The following is a 9730-nucleotide window of genomic DNA, read 5'->3' on the forward strand; positions in this document are numbered from 1 at the left end:
CAGAAGAGTATTTAGCTTATTTCTTTTTGGTAAATAAATATTTTGAACTTTAGTTTTATTTTAATTAATCTTTAAACATTACATTTTGTAATTAGATATCCTAAATTTTAATTTTATTTTAATATATTTTTAACTTTTATAATTAAACACCTTAAACTTTCTCTACCAAAAAAAAAAAAAACACCTTAAACTTTATTCTTTTTGCATCATTTTTTTAAATTAAGTTAGAATTAAAATATGAATAAAAAATTAATTATTCATTTACTTTAAATCCTAATCATTTCTCTGTTATGTTTGTTTTCTAGACATATTAACACAATAAAAAAATTAATTTTTACTTATTTTCCCCTGAAAATGATTATTATCATGTTATTGTTACTGTTATTATGATATTGTATATGGTATTTTTTTTTCATTAGTTTTTCTTTTGTGGTTCATTTTTCTTGAATTCAAAATTTTTATTATATTTTGATATTTAGAAAAATGAGGCACAACCAAAAATTTAACAAATGACTAAAATTTAAGACAAATAAATATTTTTTTATCAACATTTTATTTCTAACTTAATTTATAGACGGAGCTATTTGTAACAGTGACCATGTTTAAAGATTGATTATAATAAAATTAAAATTTCTGGTGTCTATTTATAAAATTGATAAAATTTAAAGATCAATTAAAATTAAATTACAGATCAAGATATAATTATAAAAAAATAAATTCCAATAAAATTGTCTCTTAAAAATACATGTAATTTACACTTAAAAAATAAGTTGAATTTACAATCCTCATGCTTTGCTTATCCATTTATTTTTAATTATATATTTGTTTGATAAAATCAGTGGATAAATCAGTTGAAAATCTAGAAAACAGTCGAAAGTTATTAAGTCAACTGTTTAAATTTAAAGTATTTAATAAAATTAGTTGATGTATTTTGTATAATAGTTTTTAGTTTTGTTCTCATTTAAAGTTCTTTTATTAAATAGAATTAGATAATATAAATATTTTATAACATTAATTTGATAATTTTATATTAGAAATAAAAATAAAAATTTAAGTTACGAAGAGAGTGTATTTCTAAGATTTATGGAATTATAAAAGGTAAAAGAGAAACTATAATAAATGGTGAAAATAAAAATATAAAGGAAAAAGTGAAGAACTTATAACTTCAAAGGTTTCAAGCCAACAAAATAATCTCCTCTATCGAATATATTTAATTTAGTAAAACAAACTTTTAAACTAATCAAATAAACTAGCTTAGGTAGAAATGAATTATCGGATGATCAAAATTACTTAATTATTAAAATCCAAATACTTAATTAATTAAAAAATTGAGAAATTAAAATAATACATAATTTAAACAGAAAACAATACCTTTAAGGAAAAAAGCTATTAATTTAAAAAAAAACTATATAAAACTATGGTGCACTATACGCATTAAAAAATATATAATAATTATCATTTAATAACGTATAACTATTTTATTTGACAAGCACGACATTACATATTGCTATACTTACTAAATAATATGGTAGTATATCATCAAATGGGGTTGTAATGCTTTATACGCAATTCATGTAATTTAAATTCAAATTAGCTGTCATTGTTTTTACATACATTCAGGTGCAATTTTTTACACATGCATAGTTGATTTGTTTAAATAAGAAAAAAAAAAACACATGATGATTTTTTTTATCAAAATATTTAATTTTAAAAAACTTGCCCCATTTTCTATAATTTAGAATTTTTAAAAATATTTCTTCTAAAACAAATAAACAGAGCCACCATCCGAAAGGACTAATTATGAGTCAAAATTTGCCTCAAAAGCTACCAAAGCTAGACAGTACATTTCCCTCATAATTGATTGGATTACCCAATAAGGTGGGACAAGTCATTGACTATAACATAGCTGAGTTGTAAGGCAGTGATGATGAAAATGAGGATTGTATGAGTGATGTGAGTTGTAATAATGTTTGAGAATCTGATTAATAATCCACAGAGAGAAGCATAAATCAACTGCATTTTGAAGCCTACAATTCCTCACCGCCTAAAGCTCATGTCCCCCTTAGAGTCTTATCTCCTCAATCTAATTGTGCTTTTCCATTCATTTCCAACTGTATCAAATTAACCCAAAGGTGCCATTAATTGACAAACGTTAGAAAGGGACACATGAAAAGGAAGAGGAATTGGGATAACAGATAAAAGTTAGGGACATTCAAGTTTCTGAAGACATAACTATGTGGATATACATGAGTCAAGAACTTCAAAATCATATATAGCATTGTAGGAGCACTCATATCTAAATTATTAAGTGATTAGTTAATTTTTATTTGAATACATTATTTATTATTTAGTATAGATAGATGGACATGACATTGGGTTATAAAGTTATCCAATTAAACCAAAAAAATGTTAGCAGAAGAAATATTTACACTTTCTTTGATTTTATTTTTTTAATTTAATAGGAAAGAAAATGAGAGGTAAGAAAAGGAAGAGAAAAAAAAAATTTCATCCATTTTGTTTGCATATGAAAAGTGAAGGAAAGAAGTTTTGGTGGGTCTTTAAAACTTTTTTCTGTACTTTCTCCCTTATGACAGAAAACTTGTGGATAGGTGTATATTTCAAATGAAAAAGATCAGAGGGTTTTCATTATAAGCATGGAATGCAAGTTTTATTTTATCGTTGAGCTTTGTCCAGCTATGCCGTCATTGTCACACCATTTAATTTTTCTTCATTTCGTGCATCTAAGTGTTTAAAAACTATTGGATCTTAAGATATGTACAAGGTTACGGATGTAATTTTGATTTATATATTTTTTTCTTTCATATCCGTTTTCTTTTCTTTTCTTTTCATATAAACAAAGGAGAAGAAGAAAACATATAGTTTAGTTTCATTTTTTTTCTATTTTCTCTTTTTTATTATTTTCTTTTTTCTGTCAAACAAAGGCTGACAGAAAATATAATAATTAATACTGATATTAATTAAAAAAATTATTTATTCCATTTAAAAAAAATTCGGGATCAAAGGTAACTCTACCCGTTTAAAGGGTCAGATATTAAAACCCACTAATAATAAAAATCAAACAAAAACAATGCTCTTAAGTTACATAAAGAGGCCTTTCTGATTTAAAGCTGTACAAGTATCGATATATGGAAATTTTAGAGATATTACCTGTCAAAATACAGGTGAAAGTTACTGGTGAATTTCGATATAATACAAAACATTTTTACTTTAAATAGTTTAAAATTATACAAGTAACTTAAATTTAAAGGACAAAGAGTAATTAAAAAAAACAAGAATACAAAAAATTAATGATTGAAATTAATAAAATAAAAACTAATAATTCATGTTTAGGAAATAAAAATGTTGACATTCAATTAATTTTAAACATCCAAAAGTAATAAAATTTTATTGAAAAATATTATTTATCACATTAAAATACAAGATATAAATAAATAATTTTAATAAAATTATTATTTTTAATAATTTTTATAAATTTATATTTTTATATTCAAATCAATATTTTATTATATGATGTAATATTAAATTAAAATAATTTTTTAAAAATATAATAAATTATAAAAATTAAATTAAATTTAAAGTCAAATATTTAATATTAAAAATAGAATAGTATAATAAGAAAATATTAATAATTCTTAAAAATATCTTAGTTTTAAATAACTCTTAAAAGATGTCTTTCTCAGAAAATGGGGATAGATTATTAACTTTCTTCCACTTTTAACAGTACATGCACGTGAGTTGCTATAAAGGAAATAAAAAATAAAAAATACAAATCCATGAACCCAAAAAAATTCCCAGGAAAACAATAACTTTGTCTTTTACTTCCGATCTGGTGAACCACCCCACTCCCATTTGGGTTTGATTTTCTGCCACACAATACACCATGCTATTTATTTTACTTAGCATGTGTTCGTCAAACAAAATATCATAATAGCTCACGTTTCAACGTATAATTTTTAATTAAAATTAATTTAAATATACATCTTAATCACATTTAAGTAATCAAATCTAATTTTATTCAACATCAAAACAAACGACCCTTAACATATGTTAGAGCCAATTGCCCTTCTTGCTTTCAACGTCCAGTCCACACAACATGCATTGTAGGAAGTGATTTCATCATGATATATATTATTAATTATGAGAAGTTGATAACATATGAACAACAACGCTAATAAGCATTGCACGAATATGTAACTTACAGTTTAAAGACAATTAGCATAAAAAAAAGGCTAAAAACAAAAGTGCTGGATAATTCACAGTTGAAGGTGGGAGAAAGAATATGAAGAAATACAAAAAGCCTATACTACCTGGCCATAATTCTTTGTTTTCTCCAAAGTCTTGAAGCTTTCATATATAGGCAAAGAAAGGCTTGTCCAGGATATGCAATGCATTAGGAATATGAAGAAATACAAAAAGCCTATACTACCTGGCCATAATTCTTTGTTTTCCCCAAAGTCTTGAAGCTTTCATATATAGGCAAAGAAAGGCTTGTCCAGGATATGCAATGCATTAGAAATATCAAAATTTTCAGCTCCCTTTTCTTTCTTCTCATACAAGGTCATCCAGCTACAAGATTTATATATGTAAAAGGGAACTTCTTTGAAGAAAAACCAATGATAGGGCACTATAAGGAAAGCCTGATACGTTGTTCTTCCCTCTCCTCATAATTGGTTGGTGGGAATTGCATTTCTCTCTCTGCCATGCACCTTTTATATGGTACAAACCCTTTCCCACAGGTTTTAGTTCTCACCCTTTGCTCAAATATAGACGATGTTTCACTTGGTCTTGTGTGTCCAAGAGGGTCCAACTTTTCTTCCCCTTTGCTAAAGCAATGCACTAGACTTTTGGCTTGATCATCTGAATTTTCATTGTTATCCCCATCATTAATTGAACTAGTGTTTGAGCCAGTCCAAGATCCTTCCTTTAGAACTTCTTCATTTTCAAACTCTCCAATATTAGAATATAGATGTTGTTTTGCCTCAGAGTCTTTCATGAATGGTTTATTGTGGGAAAGAGTCCACCAAGGAACAATAGTTGCATGACCTTCTGCAATATCTGAACATCCAATCTGAAGTTGCATAAGACACACAGCAGGTATTGGTTTGCATGCCTCCATTGTAGGTTTGCAGGTTTCTGTTACTAATAGAGTTGTCCCAAACAGTTTGAGAGTTCGGCCACATGATTCTTCTGTTGTATCATGTTTGGTAGAAACACTTTCTTTGTGAAAAAGCTCCAGTTTCTAGACATAAGAGTCAAACATAAGAACATAAAATCATACATCATTTTCTCAAAACTATTCATGTGATTATATTATCATAGTTTTAAAAATGAAATATATTAGGATTTAAAAAGTACCACAAGAGGTTGATCATCATGAGCAAAACTAGCATTTAGTCCATCTTGTGTTGGAGACCCATCTTCCTCAAATAATGTCTTGGTTTCAGCAAGTGGAAAGTTGCTTGGGTGGACACCGCTAATGGATGAGACTGGAGACAAACTTCTAGTTGGTGTGTCTGAATTGGAGGAACCAAGTGTGTCTGAAACAACGGTGGACAACACTGACTTGGGAGAGTTGTTTTCTTGACCAAAATCTGATGATTTCAGAGAATTAGACCTCAGTAACTGTTCTGATTTGGAAATTTCTTTCTTTAGGATCTCTACAAGTTTACGTGGGTAAGGATGAATTGGCTTCCGTTTTGGTCGTGGAGGAGGAATTTCAATTGATTCCTCCAAGGTTGTAGTATTGTTCCCACTAGGCTCTCTAAGAATCTGCCATGTTAAAACAAAGGATTTAGTGTGTGTTTAAGATGATCCCTTCAACTTGAACCTCAAGGAAGTTTGCACTTTTGCATCTCCTAAGGTCATAACAACTTTAACACAAAGTATGGTTCATGGTATATCGAAAATATGGTAGATTATGGGTATTGGAATAGAGCAATAAACCTTAGAAAAAAACTTCTGAGCATGACTTCGAATCTGAACAGCAGTCTTTGTGCCAACATGTTCTGTGGTGAAAATAAAGGATCCAAAAACTTAGACCATACTTCTTAATTTACTAATTTATATTTTTTTGCTGCAATCTTTGTGGCACACTTGCCTAAGATATGGAAATTATAAATTAATCATACCTTCAATCCGTCTCCAGGCCCTGCCATATAGCTTTAAAGCTTCAAGAAATTTCTTATGTTCTTCATCTGTCCACCTCTCTCGTTGTTTTGTGATAGTATATGGTTTCCTAACCTATTGAAGTTGATAGAAAATTGAGACACTGACAAAGAGGTGAAAATCAAAGTTTATTAAATAACACAAGTACACAAGAATCCACGGACTACCTTCAGGGAATAGTCGTTTCCACAAGAAAATTGATCATTTAGTGGAATATGTGCAACAGAATGCACTCCAGAATTCAAGGATACTCCATTTCCAACTGGAAGACCACCCCGTGGTCTAGTAACTGCATTTTGACCCTGCATCCAATCCATATAGCAAATAAATATAATATAATAATCAAGAAGAAAATGAAAATTTTCTTATAATAGACAATTCAAGTAGACTTAAAATGAAATCATAACCAAAAAGGAGTTATTCACCAATGAATCATTTAACTCTTAAGTGAAGTGAACCTTTCACTCCACAAGAAGACACGAAGTAAAGATCAATCAAATATCACAATTCCTCCATCGAAATGGCCCTCTTGGTGTTTTTGTTTATTTTTTAAAGAGAAAAATTCCACCATTGATGAAGTTTAGATCATTCATAAGACTTCATACAGGCATCGTGTTCATAGCACACTGTTAACTGAAGCTGAAGCATTTAAAACTTAAGTTACTTTTTCAAGAGCGTAATTTTAAAAAATTATCCCATTTATAAAATTAAAATCTATGCATATTTGGCATCTGAAAAAGGTAAACCAAATTATAATTAAATTTTACGGTTCCATCTTTTTTCATTTCTTTTTCAAAAACAGAACCAAACATAATATACCCAAATAGGAAGAATATTTAGCTGGAAATACAAAGCAAAACATAACACAAAAAAGTACAATAAAAACAAATAACAATCTCAGGTCACTCATAAAAACTTCCCATAGCATCAAATATTTTATACCAAAGGTTAAAACAAAAGAGAAAATCATATTCACATACTTGAATAGGCATACGGTGAAATCCTCTCCAAACTTTCTTCAACTCTGCGGTTGGCTGTTACTACCTTTCCTTATCCACAGTCACAGAACACCAGAATAGTAAAACTTATCCTTCCTTGTATTCAACGTCCTGAACAGTATTAACACAAACAAAAAAATCACAAAACTCCATACTGCTTCCCCTTCTTCAATATACCACCAGAATCAGCAAATTCTGTACAAAAATGGACTTCTCTTAGCACGAAAACACTGCCACGTCTCTTCTCTTTATCCAACACTTTCACCTCAGAATCTAAGAAACCCTTCAAGCGTAAGATCCAGTGATGATGCACCGCAAAAGCTTGAACCATCAAACTCAGTCTCCTGAATACACTGCATGGATTTTTCCACCCCAAATCAAAAGTCTCTTGCCACGATCACCTCAAAAACCATTCAAATCTCAAGGTAGAGAAAGATGAAGCAGTGTATAGCAGCAACAGTGACTCAGATATAATTAACCAGGAAACGGTCCACCAGGAAGAAAAAATCAAAAAATCCACCAAGGAAAAAGGCTGAATTATAGATAGTTTCGTAGTTTAGAAAACAAAAGGATGGATGAGACATTCAAAACTACAAGAATATTTCACAAAACAATGGACACAAACATGACAACAGCTTCTCAACCATCTCTGAATTGTCACCTTGATCAAACGCTCAAAAGAAAGTGTTAGTGATGGAGAGAAACAGAGAGAGAAGAGTTGAAAAGGTTACAGAAGAAGAAGGAGAATAAGGAAGAGAAGAAGAGGAGTAGATAGATATAAAAGCCAAGTGGGAAAGAGACTATTGTGAAGGAGAAAAAATAAAAGGAGCAAGGAGAGGATGCCACATCAGATGTTGAATTTTGTTTTGTCGTAGAAAATAGAAATGCTTTTTATTTTTATTTTTATTTTTATTTTTATTTTATCGAAATCTCGAGAAGTCGATGGAATCTTGTGGCTCAAGTCGAAAGAGGTACTCCACACGTGGCGTTCGGCTGTCTTGTCTGTTTCTCGCTTTTTTCTTTTTCTTTTTATTTTATTTTTTCAATTTCGTTTCGTTTTATAATTGGGTGGGCGAAAGAAAACTAACACACAGCGCGTTGTGGATAATTTCGGACACAGCACACTCGCGGGTACCATTGCTACATTGCTACTCGCACTTTCACAGTTGCCACGCCTCTTTATCATGATTAATGCGTGGCCATTGTTTCCCAGCTCTCGTACAGATAATTTCCATTTTACCATTTTTGTTTTTTCAGGGTAAAACTAAATACCACATTTTTCAAAGTTTTGAATTGTTCAAATTCAAAATACTAGGAGCTTTTTTTTTCAAATATTTTTAAATTTTAGTTCATAAATATTTGCTTTTATAGAAACAAATATTAATAAAAAATTATTTATACTATTAATAAACTGATTATGTATATATATTACATATTGCATAATATAATATAAACACTATTTTTTTCCCTTGTTTTACATCTCTCTGTCTTTTGTGTAGTTTGGCAACAGATTTTGACCTACCATATAATCCGCCTTTCATTTGATAAATGATATTGATTTAGAAACAATATTCTACGTTTGACTGAATAAAAAGTTCGTTTTCTTCTTTCAAATTAGCAATATAATAATGTTTGTTGTGCTTGAACTTTTACAATATTGAACCTACTCATCTTTTACATTGGACTCAAAAGAACAATAACATTTAGTCATTCATGTGATAAAATTTTCAACCATTTAATTACTTTAAAAAAATAGTAAATTTAGTATACACAACTGTTTGGTGTTTAAAAAAAGAAATGCGTGAATTTAAAAGCAGCATAATTAATTTATTCAACAATTATTTTAAATTTAATTTGAATAATTAAAATACATTACGACTTTTTAAAAATATTCTTCAAAAAAAAAACTGAGTCCAACGAGGAGAAGGATCTGAAAATTTTCAACGGGGATACATAAATAACAGGGGCCAGGTGTCAGGCTGAGTGAGCGAGTAGGAAGTGAACTAACAATGCAGGTAAACAAGTTGGGCAATATTGGAATAAAGAACAATAGATAATAAATAATGAATAATGAGTGTGGTTGGAATTGTGATGAAATGAAAATGGGAGGATATTTGCGAGCAGAAGAAAAAGGGTTAAAATATCTTAAAAATTAGGAAACGAAGAAGAAAGAGAGAGGAGAGTGAGGGTTGGCCAAGAGTTGTGGATCAAAAAGGACGAGGGATAGAGGCTGTCACTTTCTCCCTTGCGCTTTTCGCCACGTCACTGCCACTTGCCGCCCCATTATAAAAACACCGCCACGTGTACATCCAAGAAAGGGATAGACATCGTTCCACACCACTCGTTTTTTTAATCCTTTATTTTATTTTTCTTTCCCAATTTTGTGGCCATAACATTTTGTTCGCCTTTTCTTTATTTTCTAAATTCTTGTTTGCATCGATGGGTTGACAAGCAGAAACGTCACATTCCGTATCCGATCGACAAAAATTACTACTTTTCTTAAACACATCAACCTAAACTTCTTATTTTTAAATATTAATTTAAAA

At 29.6% G+C, this 9730-nt stretch overlaps 1 protein-coding gene across 1 annotated transcript; it reads right to left on the bottom strand.

Moving 5' to 3' along the window:
- Positions 1-4125: 4125 nt before the first annotated feature.
- Positions 4126-7932, bottom strand: LOC113846464 (protein REVEILLE 1). Its single transcript, XM_027474775.1, has 6 exons — positions 7167-7932; positions 6354-6488; positions 6150-6261; positions 5965-6026; positions 5377-5790; positions 4126-5260 (listed from the first exon to the last, which is right to left on the bottom strand). The coding sequence occupies exons 1-6, from the start codon at positions 7176-7178 to the stop codon at positions 4646-4648; spliced, it is 1350 nt and encodes a 449-aa protein (XP_027330576.1). The 5' UTR covers positions 7179-7932; the 3' UTR covers positions 4126-4645.
- Between the last annotated feature and the right edge of the window lie 1798 nt (positions 7933-9730).

The sequence above is a fragment of the Abrus precatorius genome, unplaced genomic scaffold (assembly GCF_003935025.1).
Source record: "Abrus precatorius isolate BTA unplaced genomic scaffold, Abrus_2018 Scaffold8, whole genome shotgun sequence".
NCBI lineage: Eukaryota > Viridiplantae > Streptophyta > Magnoliopsida > Fabales > Fabaceae > Abrus > Abrus precatorius.

What these genes read in the sequence shown, in the direction of transcription:
- LOC113846464 (XM_027474775.1), bottom strand. An exon ending in GGCCTGGAGACGGATTGAAG is followed by an intron (nt 6,027 to 6,149) that starts GTATGATTAATT and finishes TTTTCACCACAG; the next exon opens with AACATGTTGGCACAAAGACT. An exon ending in ATGATGATCAACCTCTTGTG is followed by an intron (nt 5,261 to 5,376) that starts GTACTTTTTAAA and finishes TCTTATGTCTAG; the next exon opens with AAACTGGAGCTTTTTCACAA.